The sequence below is a fragment of the Heterodontus francisci genome, chromosome 18 (assembly GCF_036365525.1).
Source record: "Heterodontus francisci isolate sHetFra1 chromosome 18, sHetFra1.hap1, whole genome shotgun sequence".
Taxonomy (NCBI): domain Eukaryota; kingdom Metazoa; phylum Chordata; class Chondrichthyes; order Heterodontiformes; family Heterodontidae; genus Heterodontus; species Heterodontus francisci.
Genome location: NC_090388.1, coordinates 20,606,619 through 20,628,910, shown reverse-complemented (window position 1 = coordinate 20,628,910; position 22,292 = coordinate 20,606,619). Strand labels below are relative to the sequence as shown.

General features: G+C 43.1%; 1 protein-coding gene across 4 annotated transcripts in view; it reads right to left on the bottom strand.

Annotated features, from left to right (window-relative positions):
* scaf11 (SR-related CTD-associated factor 11) overlaps window positions 1-21,116 on the bottom strand; it is a 101,741-nt gene extending 80,625 nt beyond the window's left edge. The window contains exons 1-3 of one of the 4 annotated variants that reach the window (XM_068050385.1): window positions 20,915-21,116; window positions 16,302-16,445; window positions 16,105-16,192 (exon numbers count right to left, since the gene is read on the bottom strand). In XM_068050385.1, the coding sequence (XP_067906486.1) occupies window positions 16,105-16,165 (61 nt within the window). In that variant the 5' untranslated portion in view covers window positions 16,166-16,192; window positions 16,302-16,445; window positions 20,915-21,116. The remainder of the gene's footprint in view (window positions 1-16,104; window positions 16,193-16,301; window positions 16,446-20,914) is intronic. The other 3 variants (XM_068050384.1, XM_068050386.1, XM_068050383.1) reach the window with 3 other exon arrangements.
* Between the last annotated feature and the right edge of the window lie 1,176 nt (window positions 21,117-22,292).

Below are 22,292 nucleotides of genomic sequence, written 5' to 3'. Positions count from 1 at the left end.
CTGGTGGGAGAAACGCACTGTCAATTCAGTCCCATCTCTCCACAGATCGCCTGACATATCACTTTAAACTTTCCAGATTAAAGAAATCCACAGCCAAATTGAACCATCTATTAACCCCCGAATGAGGCGAACCAAACCAGGTATCTTTAGGTCAACAAATTAACTATTTAATTAGAAAAACTAAATTCTTAAACACCAAGATATAAACATCATTTTAAAAAGTAGTAAATACAATAAAGTCTGTGCAGATTTACGCTCCTGCCAAAGTGGAATTTACCAATGTGGAACAGTCCAAGGTTGCTTGAAGTCCTTGCAGCTGTCCAATGGGAATAAAAAAAATGTCCAACATCCAAAACTTCAACCCTTCGTCCATTCAGCAATGCCCACCTTAGATCAACCACTTGCAAGCACTTTTCAATTAATCAATTTGGCTTTAGAATTTTTACGGCATAAAAGATTGTCACAGTTTAACTTCCCTTCCTCAGTTTAAATTATCAGAGATCTCTGATTTGTTCATGCTGGTCCAACTGTCTGTCTGTTTAAACAGTCTGTCTCCACTAAAAAAAAAGTTCAAAAGATAATCGCAACATTGTATCTCGATCCTTAGTCTCTGAATGGCTGTGTCTAAGGCAACCAGGATGCACGAGCTGAAATTGGTTGGTTCCCTCTCTATAAGGTTGTATCCAACGGCAACCAGAATGCACCTTCTCTATCACTCCTGCTCACTTCTGAGGCTGGCTTGTTCTTAAAGCATTACTGATTCCTTGCTGACTTAGAAGACACACTGTATACTTGCCAAAAAAAAACCCCACCAGGATCACAACAGTAATATCCTCAAAAAACTCCAACAGGTTCATCAAACATGATTTCCCATTCATAAATCCATGTTCATTATGCCCAATCAGATCATTATTACCCAAGTGTCCACTTATTACATCCTTTAGAATAGATTCTAGCATTTTACCAACGATTGATGTAAGGCTAACAGGTCTGTAATTCCCTGTTTTCTCTCTCTCCCTCCCTTCTTAAATAGTGGGGTGACATTTGCAACCTTCCACTCTAGAATCTATAGAATTTTGGAAGATGATGACCAATGCATCCACTATCTCCATAGCTACTTCTTTCAACACTCTAGGATGTAGAATATCAGGTCCTGGGGACTTATCAACCTTCAGCTCCATTAATTTCTCCAATACAACCTTCTTACTAATACCCTTCAATTTCTCATTCCCCCGAATCCCTTGGATCTCTAATTCTGGTAGATTTCTTGCATCTTCCTCAGTGAAGACAGACACAAAGTAATCATTTAGTTTCTCTGCCATTTCTCTATTCCCCATTGTAAATTCTCCCGACTCTGCCTGTAACGGACCCAAATTTGTCTTAGCCAAACGTTTCCTTTTTCCATACCTATATAAGCTTTTACAGTCCGTTTTTATATTTTTTTGCTAGCTTACATTCATACTCTATTCTCCCTTTTTAAAAAAAATCAGTTTCTGCGTCATTTACTGTATTCTAAAATCCTCCCAATCTTCATGTTTACTACTATTTCTGGCAGCTTTATAGGCATTTTCTTTTAATCTTATACAATCCTTAACTTCCTTTGTTATTCACGGTTGACTGCCTTTCCTTTTCGGGTTTTGTGCCTTGAAGGAACATATAGTTGCTGTAAACTATGCAACATTTCTTGAAAGACCATCCACTGTCATATCTTTAAATATATTTTCCCAATCCACCTCAGCTAATTTGTCCCTCATACCTTCATAATTTCCTTTGTTCAAATTTAACACCCTGACTTCACATTGAAATATCTCACTTTCAAACATAATGTAAAATTCTATATAATGGTCACTCATCCCTAGATTCTTTTACAACAGGATTATTAATTAGTGCTTTCTCATTACATAACACTAGATCTAAAATAGCCTGTTCTCTAGTCGGTTCCTCCACATACTGCTCTAGAAAACCATCCCTAACACATTCCAGAAACTGGTCTGCCACAGCATTAGTGCTCATTAGGTTTACCCAGTCTATATGCAGATTGAAGTCACCCATGATTACTGTATTACCCATGCTACATGCTTCTCTAATCTCCTGATTAATGCCATGCCCCACACAACCATTACTGTTTGGTGGCCCATAAACAACCCCTACCAATGTTTGCTGCCCCTTGCTGTTTCTTAGCTTCACCCACATTTTGTTCTTCCGATCTGAGACCCTCCCCTACTAATGTACTGATCCCATCCCTTATCAGCACAGCACCACCTCCTTTTCCTTTTTGCCTGTCCTTCCTAAATGTTGAATATCCTTGAATATTCAGTTCCCAGTCTTATCACCCTGTAGCCACGTTTCCGTTATGGCAATTAGATCACACCCATTTACCTCTGTTTGGGCCTTGCTGCGTGTATTCAGGTAGTGTGCCCTTAGCCTCGTCTTCTTGACATTCCACATTCTAAGCCTAGTTGATGCTCACCTTTGTTTCGCCTGCCTTCTAATGTAACTTGCTACTTTTCTACTTCCTGCTACCAGCTTTGTTTCCCTCAAATTTGAGCTGCAGCTCAGGTTCCCATCCCTGACAAGCTAGCTTAAACCCTCCCCAACAGCACTAGCAAATCTCCCTGCGAGGATGTTAGTTCCAGTCCTGTTAAGGTGTAGCCCCTCCATCTTGTACAGGTCCCACCTGCCCCAGAACCAGTCCCAATGCCTCAGAAATCTGATGCCCTCCCTCCTCCACTAATTCTCCAGCCACATGTTCAATCGATCAATCCTCCTACTCCTATGCTCACGAGCACGTGGCACTGGGAGTAATCCTGAGATTACTGCTTTGGAGGTCCTGCTTTTTAATTTCCTTCCTAACTCCCTAAAATTTGCTTTTAGGACCTCATCCCTCTTCCTACCTATGCACCAATGTGGACCACGACCTCTGCCTGCTCACCCTCCCCCAGAAGGATATCTGCGGCTGCTCCGTGACATCCTTGACCGTGGCACCAAGGAGGCAACATACTATCCTGGAGTCACATTTACTGCCACAGAAATGCCCGTCTAATCCCCTAACTACCGAATCCCCTATCACTATAGCTCTGCCACTCTTCTTCCTCCACTCCTGTACAGCTGAGCCACCCGTGGTGCCATGGACTTTGTTCTGGCTGCACTCCCCCAAGAAACCATCGCTCTACCAGTATACAAAACTGAAACCCGATTAGCAAGCAAGATTAAGTCAGGGGACTCGTGTATTGCCTGTCCGGTTCTCTTAGACCACTTGGCGTTCACCCATTCCGTCTCTGCCTGCATGCTCCTAACCTGTGACATAACCATCTCCCTAAACATGCTATCCACGTAGTCCTCTGCCTCACGGATGCACAACATTGACTCCAGCCGCTGCTTGAGTTCTGAAACTTGGAGCTGAAGCTTCTGCAGCCAATGACATTTCCTGCAGATGTGTTCATCTCGGACACGTGGTGCAACCATGACTTCCCACATACTGCAGGCTGTACATTCCACTTGGCCAAGCTGACCTGCTATACCGTATCTTTAAACACTTTTTATGACAATGAGAAGTAAAATAACTTACCAGTGACTCACCAATCAACTTCCTCCCCTGTATCAAAGGGAGGCGCAGCTACTGGAGGCTGAAAAAAGGTAGAAAAAAGGAGCCCCTCCCTCACGCAACAAACTCCCACTTTACACTCTGTGCACTCAAATTTATTTTCTTAATTTATAGTTCCCCTCCTTACCAAACTCCCTTAACACTGTGCCCTCCAGCAGCACTCAATGCAGACAAGCAGCATGAAAGTCCCCTGAATTTATACTCTGAAAACAATGCTGTGTCAGCTCTTTTAAAGGTCAGAACCCAGTTTAAACTAGCTACCTAATTAACTAGCTACAGAAACTCAGAGTGTTTGTATACCCCTGTTTGAAACTGCAAGAAAGCTAACTTACCTGTTAACTGAAACAGGAATTTCAATTAATTGCTAGATGTAAACAAAACAAAAACTATTCGAGAGATTAACTCTTATAATTCACTCATTTACCAAACTCCTTCAGTACAGACCTAGTTCACTGAGTAAATTCACCAGTGTAGTACAGTGTAATATTTATGGATCTTAGCCATCAAGATAGGCTCCAGAAGCTGGGACTGTCTTCATTAGTGAAAAAGACATCAAAGAGATGTGATTTAAAGTTTGTAAAATGATGGAAGGGAATAAATTGACAAGTTATTTGAGATTGATAGGGTTGGAAGGACATGATTATAGAATATCAAAGCAAAATATGAGGTTGGAGATTATCGTACAAGGACAAAGGGACACAGATTTAAGGATTTGGGTAAGAGTTGCGGGAGGATGCGAGGAAGAACTTTTTTTTTAACACAGCAAGTGGTTGCTGGAATTAGAGACAATGAATAATTTCAAAAAGAAATGGGATGGGAACTGGAGAGAAATAAGCTCTCAAGGCTACAGGGATAGAGTGGGGGAATGGGATGACTGGATTGTGCTACAGAGAACCGGCACAAACTCAATGGGCAAAATGGCCTCCTTCTGTACCAAATTGACAGTTTAAGATGTAAAAATGTATTTCTTCTCACAGTGATTGCGCTTTGGAACAGATTGTAAGAGCAGGAGCGGAATATGCAGGAAAACACATAGTGCTCCAGGCAGAATGATGTGTGCTTTGTGGGTAAAGGAGGAAACAAAAATTCAAGTCACCTCTACAAGATGCAAGTAGCTGCCCTTTATATCAAGTCAGCATTTGACAGAGTATGGCATCAAGGAGCCCGAGCAAAACTGAAGACAATGGGAGTAAAAGGGAAAATACTCCACTGGCTGGAATCATACCTGACACAAAAAATAATATCAGTGGCTTTTGGAGGCCAGCTATTGCAAAACCAGGAGATCACTGCAGGAGTTTCGCAGAGAAGTGATTTTAGCGAGACCTTCTTCAGCTGCTGCATCAATGGCCTTCTTCCCTTTGCTATAAGGTCAGGCATGTGCTAAAATCTCTGACAGCCAGGTGGTGAAGGACAGAATACCAGAGCCTTATCTTTATTCATTTACAAACTTTTATTTACAAAGAGACACATTGGGCTGAATTTTACATCGGGCGGACGGGTGCTGGCCACTGACATAAAATCTGGCGGCGAACCCACTCCCGCTCAGCCTGGGGATTCATCCCTTATTTTACGGGTCCCCAGGCTTTAGTTGTTCCGAGACGGGACTTCCACCTGCCTGAGGGAGGAAGTCCTGCCCCATTGAGCTGCCGGCCAGAAGCGGTGGCCGTTGCTGGGGCTGCAGCTCAGCCGAGGACATGGAGCCCGGGCTGCAGGTAAGTTTGGATTGATTGCCTCGCCCAGCAAGGGTGGTCGTTTTGGGGAGGGGGGGGGGGCGGGGAAGGGGTACTATCTTGGGTCCTGGGGTTGGTTGGGGAAGTGGGGGCGGCCCTCAATCAGGCACCCTGTGTCCAACTGTCAGGTCACACCCCCCCACCCCCGCGCAGAGAGGCCGACAGTTTTCACCAGGCGGCCTTTCCCGGCTCTAGGATGCCCGCTTGCCACGGGTAAAATCCCCATGGAGGCGGGTGAAGGCCTTCAAGTAGCTGTTAATTGGCAACTTAAGGGCCTTGATTGGCTGGAGGCGGGCAGCCCGTTTTCCGCCCCCCCCGCCCTATATAAAGTGGGGCAGAGGCGGGAGCGGGTCGGTAAAAATCCGGCCATTGCATGTCATGCTCCTCCAACAAAAAACCCTCTTTTAGCTTGCTCCTATATGTAAAAGCACACGTGAACTCTCAATTAACACCCACCATCTGAATAGAATTAATAACCGATTGTAATTGAGTCTGTTCAATGACAATTCCACACTGTTCAACTCTATTCACAACTCCTCGCATATTGAAGTAGACCTTGCCAGTCTCCAGTAAGACGAGTCTAGGCTTGGGCTGACACGTGGCAAGTAACATTTGTGCCACAAAAGTGCCTGGGAATGACCACCTGGAACAAGCAGTACCACCATCGCAGAGTCCTCTGGCTCAGCCATATTAACACTGTGGCTACAAGAGCAGGGCAGAGGCTATATACTTTGCGATGAGGAGGTTACTTCCTGACCCCTCAAAACCTATTAACTACAAGACTCAAATCATGAATGCGATGTAATACTCGCAACTACCTAGATGGGTGCAGCTCCAACACTCAATAAAGTCAACACCATCCAGAATAAAGCAGTTCACTTGGTTGGTGCCCCTGCCATTGGACTCACCCAACAATGACCAGCAAAACTACAATCTACATGATGCAACAACTCCTCAAATTTATTCAAAGCACCTCCCTCTCCTGTGACCTCTGGCACGAAGCAGCAATGTCATGGGAACATTGTCACCTCCAAGTCAAGCACTATTCTGACTTGAACTTACATTACTTTTCCTTTATCACTGGTCAATATCCTGATCTTTTTAATGAATATAAGTGTTAGAGCACCATCACAAGGTCTGCAGCAGTTCGAGAAGAACATCCATCACCATCTGCTTAAGGCCTTGCCAGCACTGACCTCATCCCAACAGCAAATAAAAAAACGTACCAAAAAGGTCTCAGCTCCTCGGCAAAATAATGAAACTCACAAGTCAATTACCAACTTGTACAAGTTTTAGTATTTCAGGTGGACTGTGAAAAGGTTTCTGATCCAAAATTGCATTCAACTAAATTTTTGAAATAAGAGAGTGTAGCCAAGAAAAATTAAATATAATTACATGATACAAAAAACTGAGATTAGTCTGTTTTTGGTGGGAACATTATTGTTACTGTGCTACAATGAGGAATCTGCATTCTATATTGCGATGATCAAAATCCAAATTAAGGCAACAAAGCTTGGATGTTGTGTCAGTTCAGTCAAACAATCTAAGCTAAAAGTACTCATTTTATGAGAGTTACATTGTAGCATCACTTCAGGAAATGACTGCAAACCATATTTCAGGTCCGGGTAGTGTTGGAACACCTATTATCTCGATGGTTTCCACAGCACCAGGTTCAACATAAAGTAATCCCATATGCACTGTTGTTTTCAAATCAAAGAACTTTTTTTAAAGCCGAGGACAACAATCTTTCCCAATGTCTGACAACACTCTAATAGGCTAGCCCATACAGGGTAGAGGTGGCTTCAAATACTGCTGCAACCAGAATAGCAGGGCCTCCTCTCTAATTCAAGCATTCACATTAGCACAGGAATGCTCATGGTTCCAGATGACAGCTCATTTATTTTGCCAACTTCAAGGCTACTGACAACAACTATGTGAATGGAATATTTGACAATTACAGATGGAGTTCAAACCAGTGTTTCTCTCAAACTTAGCACACAAGTTTCAATATTACCATTTGAGACATATGTGGCGACATCAAATGAAGGTTATTCAGCTATTTTCTTCTTGTAGTAACTGGAATTCAGTTTACAATATTTGAAAACAACATTAGCTTGAAAGCCAATAAAAGGATTAAGAGTGCAGACTGTAAAATGTGGTTTTGTTCTAGATTCCTTAATACGATTAATTTTCATTCTAAATTTTGAGTGGGTTTGCATTGCGAACACGTTTATACAGCAACTTTCCCAAGTGAACCAAAGTGCTTTTTCTATAGCTTTATGTGGTCCTCTCATCTGTTAGTTGCATTTCATAATTTCAAGTCAATTTCTCAGTAGCAGACATGCATGCTAACAGCTACTAACAAATGCGTGTTGATCATACAACTTTTCTCTGGATTGACTTCAGACTAAATGATATACCAGCCTCAATATACAGTAATGCTGATCAGTAAAATATCTAGAAAATAATGGATTCTCAAGCATGATTAGCAGCAGCAATGCCACAGAAATGACTGCCTGATGGGAGATATGTAGATTTTATATATTAATCTTACATCTAGTGTGTATATCACATTTCAAATGTCTCTTCAAAGTGTGTCAAAATAATAAAGTCATTTCATGTTAGTTTCCTCTAACCTAGAGCTACCAATTTACCTACCAATCTGCAATCTGGTTATTTACGTTTTGGAGCTAATAATGGATTTAGAACTAAAGTATGCCTCCCACTCCATGGTCTAGTAGGTAAAAGGACTGCCTTGTGCAACATTAATCTATATAGATCAGAAAGAGTTTTTAGTTGAATATTACAGTATATTGTGCAGCCAGAGTACACCTACTTTCCAAAATTGACTTTCGAATTATTCAGGTCAGAAGGCCAATTTGTTCTGGAGTGCCCTGCTTCAGTACATAGTTACTACACATTCGAAGTACAGACATCTCCACGACAACAGAAGCCATGCAATATGTTCTAAGAAAGGTTTTTTTCTACAGAACCGTCCAAATGGCCTTTTATGGCATACATATTTTCAGGGGTCATCTTAATACAGGTGCACTTGATCTCTGAACCATTTTTATACGTGAGCTCCAAAACTTTTGATCTGAGACACAATAAAACACAAATTAACATAATACTTCAATTTGATCTCCTTGCTTAAAGAGGAATATGCCTGCATTGGAGACAGTTCAGAAATAGTTTATTTTATTTTTTTTATTTAGAATTACAGCACTGAAACAGGCCCTTCAGCCCACCGAGTCTGTGCCGACCAACAACCACCCATTTATACTAACCCTACAGTAATCCCATATTCCCTAACACCTACCTACACTAGGGGCAATTTACAATGGCCAATTTACCTACCACCTGCAAGTCTTTGGCTGTGGGAGGAAACCGGAGCACCCGGTGAAAACCCACACGGTCACAGAGAGAACTTGCAAACTCCGCACAGGCAGTACCCAGAATTGAACCCGGGTCCCTGGAGCTGTGAGGCTGCGGCGCTAACCACTGCGCCGCCCCTAGTTTACTAGGTTGATTCCTGGGATGAAGGGGTTGGCTTCTGAAGCAAGGTTGATCAGGTTGGGCCTATAAAGACTGGAGTTCAGAATAATGAGAGGTGATCGCATTGGAACATACAAGATTCTGAGAGGGCGTGACAGGGTAGATGCTGAGAGGACGTTTCCCCTCGAACTAGGAGGCATAATATCAGAAGGAGCCACCCATTTAAGACGGAGATGAGGAGGAATTTCTTCTCTCAGATAGTCTGGAATCTTTACAATTGTCTACCCCAGAGACCTGAGGAGGTGCAGTCACAGAATATATTCAAGGCTGAGCCAGACAGAATTTTGAACTACAGGGAAGTTCAAGGGTTATGGGGACAGGCAGGAAAATGAAGTTGAGGCCAAGATCAGATCAGCCATGATATTATTGAATGGCGGAGCTGACGCAAGGGGCCACATGGTCTACTTCTGCTCCTATTTCTTATGTTCTTATAAAAACATTATAGTTGCTTCAACTACTGCATTTCAGCCAGTAATAATTTTTTTAAGGGCAAAACTTCAATCCATGCACATTTTGTTCTGAATTTCTTTGTAACTACTTTGCAAATTGACAAGAAAGGAAGTCTCTGAAGGCTTTTTCTTCAGTAATCAAATCACGCATTAACATTTAGATTTCCAACAGCATAGAAAGTTGAGACAAATACAATACTAGATGCTACTAGTTTGGATACAATTTACCTTGCCTGTAGACAATTAAAATTTCACTTTAATTTCTTTTTCCAGAATAAAGGATCTACAAAGGTTATTAACAGAAGTCAAACAGATTGCTGCCAAATGGTTCCTAGTCCAAGTTGATAAATGTAACAAATGGCTGCTTCATGACCTAGTACATCAGGCAAGAGGCTTGGTAATAATAAGTCACACAGATAACATACAGGGATGGAAGCTATAGTACCCTTCAGAGATAGCAACCACTAAATACTCAAGTTTAATACGATCTGGGATTCAAAGACAACAAGGCCAGGATACAGATATGCATCAATTGATTTATTTAGTGCATTAAACGGCTTGTGTGTTGTGGACACTTCCTATATATATATATATATATAAAATATATATAAAAAATACATTTACCTTCTGTCCTCTGGTTCATTATAACGAATAGCTTCTAGCATTATTTTAAAAGGCTAACTTTGAGGAAATAAGAAGTTAAGCACAATGACTAGGGGCATTTAATTAATACTTCAGTGGTGATGGAAAGCCTCTAAAGACTCAATGTGGAGTATGTAGGATTAAAAAGCACACCCAAGATTAATACACTAAGCATCCCTGACCCCAGATGGATTAGCAATTTAATTAGAAAAATATGAAGTAAAAAGCTACAAGACGAAAGGATAAAGAGGCCAAGATAGATCTGCGATAATGCATTATGCAGTCACAAAACACAACAAACAACAAATTCTTTTAGTTTAGGAGGGTAATAAGAAGAAATGAGAGCCCTAAAAATGACAATGTGGACTAAACTGAGGACGAGCATAACTATAATCCAGTTAATACATTAAATGATGTCTTCTCTAATGAATACTTAAAGGAAGCAATGAATATGTCTTCTTAAAATAGCAATATTCTAAGTGAAATTAATGAGAGACGTAAATGAGGTGGAAACTCTAAACAAGCTAAACGGGCTCGCAACAAATAAATCCCCTGGGACAGAGCAACGAGACACAAGAGATGACATTTATGAACCACTGAGCATCAGTGAAGAAGTCAATAAGTGTTGGGGAGGTCCTGAGAAATTAGAAATAGCCCAACATAGTGTCCATTTTCAAAAAGTGACAAAACAGACCCAAGCAACTACAGGCCCATTAGTCATATATCAATGCTAGACAAAATAATTGAACTGATCATGCATAAACTTGAGAATTACTTGTTCTACAATATCCTAGTAAGCGGCACCCAACATAGATTCAGAAAGGTAATCTTGCTTGACCAACCTCCTTAAGTTTTTTAATAAAGTAGCATCCCAAGTGGGCTGTGGAAGGCCCTATATATGGTATACCTTGATTTCCAAAAGACACTTGATAAAGTTCCTCTTGAAAAGCAACAATGTTTAAAGTAAGGATTCTCATCCTACTAATAGAAAGGAAATTGGTTGAAGGGTAGGTATCAGTCAGCACTTGCTGGAGGAGCTATGTCAATGTTGGGGGGCTGAGGGAAAGTGCTGAGCAGAATCATTGTTAGAATCTCTGTTTCTAATTTATATTAACAACTTGCAGAAACTTAATCCAAATTAATCAAATTTACCAATGACACCAAACCAGCAGGGGAAGTTCAGCTTGAGGAGGTGGATCAAATATGCAAAACTTTAATCAACAAAGCAAACAAAACACTGAACTACACATCTAAAACAGTACAAGAGACGGAGGATGTCATGCTGAAACTGTACAGTGCTCTGTTCAGACCAGGCCTTGATCATACGCCTTGTTCTGAATCCCGAGACAAAAGAAAGTTATTCAAGCCATGGAACCAGTTGAGAGAAGAGCCACAAGACTGCACTGTAGCCTTAGAAGACCAAATTGTGAGGAACGATGGGAGAAAGTTAGGCTTGTCGGCCTTGGAAGGAAGCAATCTGATAGGAGCATATAAAATAGCAAAGGTAAATCCAGAACACTCTCAAACTAAAGCTGTAAACTAGAAAAAAGCAAATTTAGAATGGCATAGAATAGAGTCAGATGGAATTGTGTAAAACTGTTGGTGCCATTTTGGGGATGGAGTGGGGGGACGGGGGTAAGAAATAGGGTCGTTCTTAAAGAACAAATTCAGGTAAATGACCTTTCTCACTTGCCTCCATCTTCTGATCAGGTTACCACACATGAGCTCTTCCAGCACATATTGTACAGTGTCTTGAAATCACCCTTTGCAGATGACAAATGAAACTACCACTCCCAAGAAGTGCTTTTACAAACTCAGATTTAAAGGAGTACCACCACCAAAACCCACATCATAAAAACATGCATCCTTCTGTTGATTTAGTATTTTTGTTTGAAGAGCAATTGTGGCTAAAATCAGACATCGTGGCTTGAAGAAATTAACAAGGCTGTTAGGAAACTTTTTAAGTGATGTAGTCAGAAAACCAGGGATGATTTCAACATCAGCTTTGCACCAATTCAGCCTCCTTACACTGTCAGACTCAGTATTCGAATAAGGGTACTGTAGTGGTCATGGGGCTGGACTAGTAAAATAGACGTCTTTAGTTCAATTGTTGCAAGTTTAGATTTAATAAATCTAGTCATAGGAAAAATGATCAAAGCTGCTGAATTTTCACCAAAAATTCTAACTAGTTCATTAATGTCCTTCAGGGAAGTTGCCACATCTAAATGGTTTGGCCTGCACAGGACTCCTGTATTACAATATGTGGTCAACTCTTAATACCCTCTGAAATTGCACAGCAAGTCACTCAGTAGCGAAACAATTATAAATCATATCTAACAGCAATAAGCCTCCACTAGACTCAGAAACTTCCCCGTCACTAGTATTTGGACACTGGTGCATTAAGTTGAGAGCTATATTTGACCGAGTATGGCAACAAGGAGCCCTAGCAAAACTAGAGTCAATGGGAATCAGGGGGAAAACTCTTCGCTGGTTGGAGTCATACCTAACTCCAAGGAAGATGGTTGTGGTTGTTGGAGGTCAATCATCTCAGCTCCAGGACATCACTGCAGGAGTTCCTCTAGGTAGTGTCCAAGGCCCAACCATCTTCAGCTGCTTCATCACAAGGTCAGAAGTGGGGATGTTCACTGATGATTGCACAATGTTAAGCACCACTTGCGACTCCTCAGATACAGAAGCAGTCCGTGTAGAAATGCAGCAAGACCTGGACAATATCCAGGCTTGGGCTGATAAGTGGCAAGTAACATTTGCATCACACAAGTGCCGGGCAATGACCATCTCCAACAAGAGAGAATCTAACCATCTCCCCATGACATTCAATGGCATTACCATCGCTGAATCCCCCACTATCAACATCCTGGGGGCTAGCCATATAAATACCGTGGCTACAAGAGCAGGTCAGAGGCTAGGAATCCTGTGGCAAGTAACTCACCTCCTGACTCCCAAAGCCTGTCCACCATCTATAAGGCACAAGTCAGGAGTGTGATGGAATACTCTCCACTTGCCTGGATGGGTGCAGCTCCAACAGCACTCAAGAAGCTCGACACCATCCAGGACAAAGCAGCCCGCTTGATTGGCACCCCATCCGCAAACATTCACTCGCTCCACCACTGATGCATAGTGGCAGCAGTGTGTACCATCTACAAGATGCACTGCAGCAACGCACCAAGGCTCCTTAGATAGTAATTTCCAAACCCGCGACCTCTACCAACTAGAAGGACAAGGGAAGCAAATGCATGGGATCAGCACCACTTGCAAGCTCCCCTCCAAGTCTCACACTATCCTGACTTGGAACTATATCGCCATTCCTTCACTGTCTCTGGGACAAAATCCTGGAACTCCCTTCCTAAAGCACTGTGGGTATACCTAACTCACATAGACTGCAGCGGTTCAAGAAGGTAGCTCACCACCACCTTCTCAAGGGCAATTAGGGATGGGCAATAAATGCTGGCCTAGCCAGAAACGCCCATTCATCCCATGAATGAATAAAAAAAATCCCAGAGTGGTCACACAACAACCCAACATAGTCATTCTCACATAATACCCAATATCCCAGACTCCTCCAAGCACTCCTGGTTATGTCAACAATCTGAATTTTTATAGTATCTATAACGTAGCAAAACACCCTAAAGCACATATTTTGTTTTGTGCCATCAGCAAAACAGATCCACCAGAGGTGAGGCCAGATTGATAGACAGTCAGGTAGGAATGCCCTTAGATCTGGACTCCCCAACATTAGCTCCTGATCCCATGAAACGTCATGGCTTCATGTTAAATAGAACCAAGGAGACCTCCTACTGACCACTTACCCCTCTCCCCACCAACCGTCAAATCTATACACCTCCACCCTGAACATCATTTCGAGGAGATACAGAGGAAAACAAGGGTATAAAATATACTCTGGATGAATGGGGTTTGGTGGGGGGGGGGGGGAGGGGGGGGAAGAGAGGGCTGGAGTTATCACCACTGCTAAGCTGAACCTCCATTAGATGAAGAAACCAACATGAGAGTGTAATCCACTTGATATCTTCACCAACCTACATGTCTATCAACTATAGCACTGTAGGAGTAACCACACTCAGTGCTCATGAAAACATGTAGTGTGGCACTGCAGCCATACTAATTAGGACAGATGCTGAAGCCCTAAACTGGACAACAAAACTGTGCATCACAATCTGCAATCTCACACTGCTCACACCCCTCACACTTTCATCAGTATCAAGCTAGTAGATAAATTATGGTTCAATGGGAAATGTAGAAGTGTGCACCACAAGCAATACCAGGCTCATCACAGAACTGAGGCATCAACTTATTGAAGCTACAACAGGCATATGTGTGCTAAATACCAAAAGCGTAAGTCTACAGAGCTATGTGATTCCTCAGCAACAGATAAGAGCCAAGCTCTATAATCCTACCACATGCAGTCGAGAACTGGGGTGGGCACTTAGACAACTAACATAAGGAGGTTCCATAAACATTTCCACATTAAGTACTAGGCAACGACCATCGCCAGCAAGAAACCCAGCTCCGAGATTCACTAGCATCATCATTGCTGAGTCCGTCACCGTTAACATCCTAGGTAACATCACCGCAAGGTACTCTGCAATGAGTGGCTTACTTCCGTTACCCTCAAACCCTCTCCCCATCTTCTCTGCGATCAAATCGCAAATGTGATTGAATACACCCTACTCACCTGGTTGGGTACAGCTGCAACAATTATGGAGCTTAAATGTCATCCAAAACAGGAGAGGCTGCTCAATATACACCCTTTCAGCACCAATGCAATGAGGTTCCAGTATGTACCATCTACAGGATACACCGCTGTAGCTCAGCAAGCTTACTTTGACAGCACCTTGAGACCTCTACCACCAAGAATGGTAAAAGCAGCAAGATAACAGGAATGCCATCAACCTCAAGCTCCTCTCTAACTTACACCTGATCCTGACTTGTATACCACCATGTCTTTACTATCACAGGAATTCCCTACCCAACACCATCTTGGGAGCACCAGGACTTCAGTGGTTCAAAAAGACTGACCAATATCTTCTCAAGACACCAAAGAATGGACATCACACATCCCAAAATCAAATAAAACATCACCAATCATTATGAAAAACAAGTCATCAGAAACATACAGAGCAAAAGAACATTAGCTAACCAGAACAGTTCAGACCTGATTTTTAAAAGTGCTCATGGCAACAAGATCCGTTCTTTAAACAGCAGATCTCAACAAAGGACCAACCTTGAGAAACCAAAAGTCCTTGATGGAAATAGGCCGCACACTGAAAACTGCCTGTAAATCTTAGTGACATGAAGAGTTTCTAAGAACACTTAAAAGCTCCTTCATAGCCATTTTACCAACTGCTGTTTGTAAGGCTTGTACTTCTGCAAATATTTGTTTCCAACAAAAATTACATCTGGCCAAGAACACAGTCTTTGCATAAATTATATTGTATGCATATCAACTCTGTTTCTAGCCTATGACAACTGTTAAAACGAAGAACAAAACAATTGACAACCCAGAGTACAGTGGAACTGTGATCATTCTACGTAATGGAGAGGATATCCCAAATTATTGTACACTGTATATTGCCCTGCTTCCCTCACCTGTCCACCTCAGTCTCTCCAACAGCACTTGTTCATACGCCTGCTGGCAAGATAAACCAACTACAACAGCTGATCAGCAGATTTTCCATTTCACAGCCGCACATACCCACATGCACCTCCAGACACCCAAGAGTTGGCCAAAAGAAAGACACAACCCCAGCTATAAGATCAGCATTAGACAGTAGCTGTTACTCTCCAACAATTTGTCAGCAGTCAATATTCTGAAATAAAAAAGATGGCAGACCAGAATATTACCAGTCTCCAACTGGCTGCAAAAATTCTTAGATAATGGAGAATGCAGATGAATGGGAGCGTGGACAACTGAGATTCCATCACCGATTGGAAAACTACAGGATTACAACCTTTCATTCAGTGTTAAACAAAGGTTTGATCCCAGAGCAGAAATTGGGTGCAAACATAATTAAAATGTCAAAAATTTCTAATCCACAATAAAGTTTTCAAAGTTAACCAACACGCATCACAATGCAAATAAACTTACCATCAAAACCTTCATCTTTATCTGGAACTGCTGTAGGTTCTGTTAACTTCCTGGCTCCCATCTTTTACACCCAGTTGATAATACAAAACTGTAAGTGAAACAAAATTTAAATGTGGTCAAAGTTCAAGACTCCATACCCATAATAGTTAGCTTACTCAATACAACAGCTTTCTGTTCTAGAGCCATATAAAAAACACCTGTACAATACTGAGTTGTCTTAATAGCTAGAATGGCACTTGCTTCAACTGTCCACCTGTGACTCGGAGTCTTAAGTCCCAATGAAGACAAACCATCGGGTAGTTGATCTGCCAGAGTTATGGAGTGGCTGCATCACCTCCCAACTAAAGAATGGAAGCAGGGTAAAGAAAGATAAAATTAACAATGTAACAGCTGATTCAAAATAACATTTAAGAGGAAGGCTGGTGTAATATCCTGTATATCATACGGTCCCTAATTTTGCATGTCAAGCCTCCATATGTACAATTTACAAGGTATAAGCCATTTCTTCCCATAGAAGATAAAAATTTTGCCAACAAAAGTTAATTGTTTTTAATTGATATTCTGTTGTGATTTCTCTGCTTTCAAAAATAAAAAGCATTTATCTGTTGAAATCCTTGTTAATTAAAAAAAAAATAAAAGGAGCAGGCTTCCATTCAAGCAGTCTTGTAAATCTATCAGTTCTTTCAACAGTCTAATCATTTGTTGCAAATGGTCATTGATCTACTCCAATCACATTAGATGTGAAACATTACCTTCTCTCCACTCTAACCATAAGTTTTTCTCTCAGAGTGAATCTGCCTTAGAATATGATAGCACTTACAACCAACTCTGTCAGAAAGGACAAACAAGTGTGTCGCCCCCTCATTTAAAGGAAGACCCAAGGGCCCCAGGGGAAAGAACAGTCTTATCGAATATCACAACTTAAACTGCGTCGTGGGCATCAGATCATTACGGCAAGTGACAAAACTGAATTTGATAAATAAGATAATTTCTGTGACAGACAAGTATAAAAGGTGCCAGATTGTTACAAACAACAGCTAGGTCGCTAATACCCAGTAGAAAGGCAGCATGCCACCCTAGACAGCTTGATCATACCGGCAGAAGAGATTTGGCCTCTCCCATGAAGAGAAGGCCACCTCTGTACACTAGAACAAAGAAGAAAATTCCAGCACAGGAACAGGCCCTTCGGTCCTCCAAGCCTGCGCCGATCCAGATCCTCTATCTAAACATGTCGCCTATTTTCTGAGGGTCTGTATCTCCTTGCTTCCTGCCCATTCATGTATCTGTCTATATACATCTTAAAAGACGCTATCGTGCCCGCGTCTACCACCTCCGCTGGCAAAGCATTCCAGGCACCCACCACCCTCTAGATAAGAAGCAAGCTGTAAGCCACTGCAGTAGCTGTTTTTCCAAATCCATGTTGCCCCACCCCATCACCTTTTTATTAATCAGTTTATCATTCAACTCTGAACAGCCTATTCAAAATGCTAACCTGCCTTCTCTACAGATGCCGACTGACCAGATGTGCATTTCCAGCATCCTGTATTTTTGTTAGTAGATTCATGAGCTGCAATTCTGTTACCCATGGTCTAAATGTGTCAGATTGTAAGTCACTCTACTGCAAAATAAAAGCAACAGAATATTCCCTTCACCAGCCTGACAAAAATGTGTGGAATTACAATTTCATTGATAAATGTGTTTAAACATCTGGACTGTGTGTTCAAAATGAACCATTCCAGAATGAATCTGTACTCTTAATAAGACTGAGCTCCTTTAACATCTCTCAGCATATATTTAAATACCTACAGCCTGAAGAATGGCATGGATGCTACGCTTTGTCTAACATGCACATTTAGTACCAGATTTTTACTAATTTCAGCTGCACTGAAACTGATCTTAAGTCATCTTTCCATTAGCCCAAAGTCAAACTAGTCAATAATTAAATCATTCCAAATGCACTCTGGTATTAAGTTTTCATTTAGTTCAGAACACAGGGGCGGTGCAGTGGTTAGCACCGCAGCCACACAGCTCCAGCGACCTGGGTTCAATTCTGGGTACTGCCTGTGTGGAGTTTGCAAGTTCTCCCTGTTGCTGCGTGGGTTTCCTCCGGGTGCTCCGGTTTCCTCCCACAGCCAAAAGACTAGCAGGTTGGTAGGTAAATTGGCCACTATAAATTGCCCCTAGTATAGGTAGGTGGGAGGGGAATATAGGGACAGGTGAGGATGTGGTAGGAATATGGGAATAGTGTAGGATTAGTATAAATGGGTGGTTAATGGTCGGCACGGACTCGGTGGGCCGAAGAGCCTGTTTCAGTGCTGTATCTCTAACTAACTAACTAACATTTACCCAAAGGGCAGGAAGGAGCTATGAGATGTGCTTTTACTGCAAACAGTTAAAACCAAGTAAAAACAGAAAGTGCTGGAAATACTCAGCAGGCCTGGCAGCATCTGTGGAGACAGAAAGAGTAAATGTTCCTCTCTTCACAGATGCTGCCTGACCCACTGAATATTTCCAGAACTTTGCTTTTATTTTAGATTTCCAGCAGCTGCAGTACTTTGCTTTTAGTTAAAAACCAAGTCCTGTTTCTTGCATGAAAAACCACAATACCTTGATGTTAACCTTCAAGATACCAATATCGCACAAAGATAAATAGGAAGTGGCAGTACACTCAACTACAAATAAATGTTGATGCTAGTACATCACAAGTTTTGTTAAAGTGCAACTACCAAGTTGTATGTTTAATTTGCACCACCTTTAATTTTATAACATCTTGGCTATGTTTTTCCACTGCCAAAACTATTCAAAATAATAAGTGAACTCATTTTCAGTCTGCATTTACTTTGATTTAGGTACAAGTGAAAAAAAAAGTGAATTGGAAAATTACATCCAATAACATACATATTTTAAACTCCAGCTTTTTTTGGTAACTATTTTGTAAACAACTGCTCCAAAGCAGTAAATACTTCAAGTGAGGAATAGTTTGGGAAATTTTAACTGGAGCTACGACCAAATAACAATTAGGTGTAAAATATGTAATATAGCACTGCACTGGTGTGTTTCAATTCCAACATTTCAGTATATAATGAGGCCTAGCAATGAGAATCATAGCATTTTACTGTACAGAAGGCCAACATTTAAGTCCATCGTTCCTGTGCCAGCTCCTAAAAGAGCTAGCATCCTAGTCCAGTCCTCTGCCTTCCTTCCACAGGATTGTAATTTATTTTGTCAAATAGTTTGCCCTTATAAAAGGCAGTATGGATTCTGCAAATATATAGATATAGGATAGAGAAGCGTGAAAGCATTCAGCAGCAATGTGGAACATCAAAAAGTCACCAATGTCTGTCCTTTATTGCAAGTTGGAATTCTCTGGACCAAAATAGGTGAAGATTATTCAGTCTCCTGCACCACAAGGGTGAAGATAATTCAGATTCTCCCTCCCACCTCCGCAGGGTGAGCATATGAAGTAGGAGCAGGAGTAGGTTATTCGGCCCCTTAAGCCCGTTCCACCATTTGATAAGATCATGCCTGATCTGACTGTAGCCTCAACTGTACTTTCCTGTCTGTCCACTTTACCCTTTGACTCCGTTGTTAATCTAACTCAGCCTTAAAAATATTCAACGAGAATGTCACAGCTCAACAACCCTGAGAAAACATTTCTCCTCATCTCCATATTAAAAGGGAGACCCCTAATTTTTAATATAAAATAAAAACAAGAAATGCTGGAAATACTCAGCAGGTATGGCAACATCTGTGGAGAGAGAAGTCGAGTCAACGTTTCAGGTCAGTGACCCTTCTTCAGAACTTGCGAATATTAGAAATGTGAATGGTTATAAGCAAGTAAAGCAGGGGTGGGGCAACAGATAACAAAGGAGAAGGTGTAGATAGGGCATTTTTAAAACGTGTGCCCTAGTTCCAGTTTCTGCCATAAGGGAAAACATCCTTCCAGCATCCACCCTGTCAATTCCCCTCATGATCTTATGTTTCAATAAGATCACCTCTCATTCTTCTAAACACCAATGGATACAGACCCAACCTTTCCTCAAAACATAACCCCTTCATCCCAGGAATTAGTCGAGTGAACCTTCGCTGAACTGCTTCTAATGCAATTATATCCTTTCTCAAATAAGGAGACCAAAACTGTACACAATACTCTAGATGTGGTCTCACCAATGTCCTATACAAGTGTAGCAAAACATCTCTACTTATATATTCCATTCCCCTTGCAATAGACGACAATATTACACACTAACTTTATGTGAATCATGTAGCAGGACAGCCAGGTCTCTCTGTACCTGAGTTCTGAAATCTCTCTCCATTTAAAGAATATCTCACAAACACTCTTGCTGGCAGAGTGGACAGGCTCACATTTCCCCAGCCTCTCCTTTCCCAGGATGAAGATTATTTAGTCTCCCAGTTGTTTACAATAATTGTTGACTGTTTTCCCGGTGATTTACAGTTTGAATCTCCCTCGAGCAGCAGCTCCCTCCCCGTCTCCCTCGCCCCCGGGCCTGCCGCTCTCAGACCGACTCCAACCTCCGGGCCCAGCCGGGGCCCGGGCCGCTTCCGCCCCCCCCCAGCTCCTGCCGCCGCCGCCACCCGGACAAAGGCGGCCCCTGGGCTCCGCATTCCGGGATCGGCGGCACCGTGTCAATAAAACCGGCCTCAGTGCCGGGGCTCACAGCCCAATTCCCCGCACTTCACATCGAGCCGAGACTCGAGGCGACGCACACGCACTTGATAAAGGCCCGGCCTGGCCAAGCCCGGGGCCTCTGTTGCTGCTGCTGCTGCCGCCGCCGCCTCTCTCCCCTACCTGAGTCCGAGTACGAAGCCGCGCTCTCTGGGGTTCAGCACAGTCCCTGAGGCCTCATGTGATCATCGTCGCCACAACTCATTCGGAACAAACTGCACCCGTTCCCGGTTCCCAAGCGCTTACTGAAGCGATTCACTGACTGCGGAAATGTCGGGCCCGAGCCTCACGGCCACATGTCGGAGTGGGGGAGGGGCGGCAGTCCCGGCACCGCTCAAACCGCGGCGCTGTGCCCTCCTGCAGTCCCGGCACCGGTCACACCGCGGCGCTGTGCCCTCCTGCAGTCCCGGCACCGGTCAAACCGCGGCGCTGTGCCCTCCTGCAGTCCCGGTACCGGTCAAACCGCGGCGCTGTGCCCTCCTGCAGTCCCGGTACCGGTCAAACCGCGGCGCTGTGCCCTCCTGCAGTCCCGGTACCGGTCAAACCGCGGCGCTGTGCCCTCCTGCAGTCCCGGCACCGGTCACACCGCGGCGCTGTGCCCTCCTGCAGTCCCGGTACCGGTCAAACCGCGGCGCTGTGCCCTCCTGCAGTCCCGGCACCGGTCAAACCGCGGCGCTGTGCCCTCCTGCAGTCCCGGTACCGGTCAAACCGCGGCGCTGTGCCCTCCTGCAGTTCCGGCACCGGTCAAACCGCGGCGCTGTGCCTGTCTGCTGTTTCAATACCGGCCCCACAGCAGCGCTGTGTCCTCTGTACTCCCTTGACTGGCCACACGGCGGCGCTGTGCCCTCCTGCATTTCCGGCACTGACCACACCGCGGCGCAGTATCTGTCTGCTGTTCCACTACCGGCCGCACTGCGGCGCTGTGTCCTCTGTAGTTCCTTCACCGGCCGCACTGCGGCGCTGTGTCCTCTGTAGTTCCTTCACCGGCCACACGGCGGCGCGGTGTCCACCTGCAGTTCCAATTGCGGGCCACACAGCGGCGCAGAGTCAATGATATTTGACCCACTTGCAGTTCCAGGATTCAGATCCAGCGTCCAGAAGCTTTGATTGGTTTTGAATATCATCTGCTGCAGACTGGATCACTGGAAACTGGAGAATGACTGCCACTTGATCAATAGAAAACCAGAGGATCATTAAAAAGCCACAGGAGACCATTCAGCCAGTTCCGAGTGGGTCAGCTGGAGTTAACCAATCTAATTTCTCTTCCTATATATTCTTTTAGATTCAGTATCAAATAGTTCTCCAGTTCTCTTTTAAATGATGTAAAGTGTCTGCCTCCAGAGCGAAAACATTCTTTGTTTTATTAAAGCACAATGAGAATAAAAATTAGAATCCCCATTCACTCTTTTAGTAAAAGATCCTGACTCTATGGTCCCCTATTACTGATTTATCAACTTGTGGAACAGCTTTTCATTATTTACCCTTTCAAGTCTGCCATAAT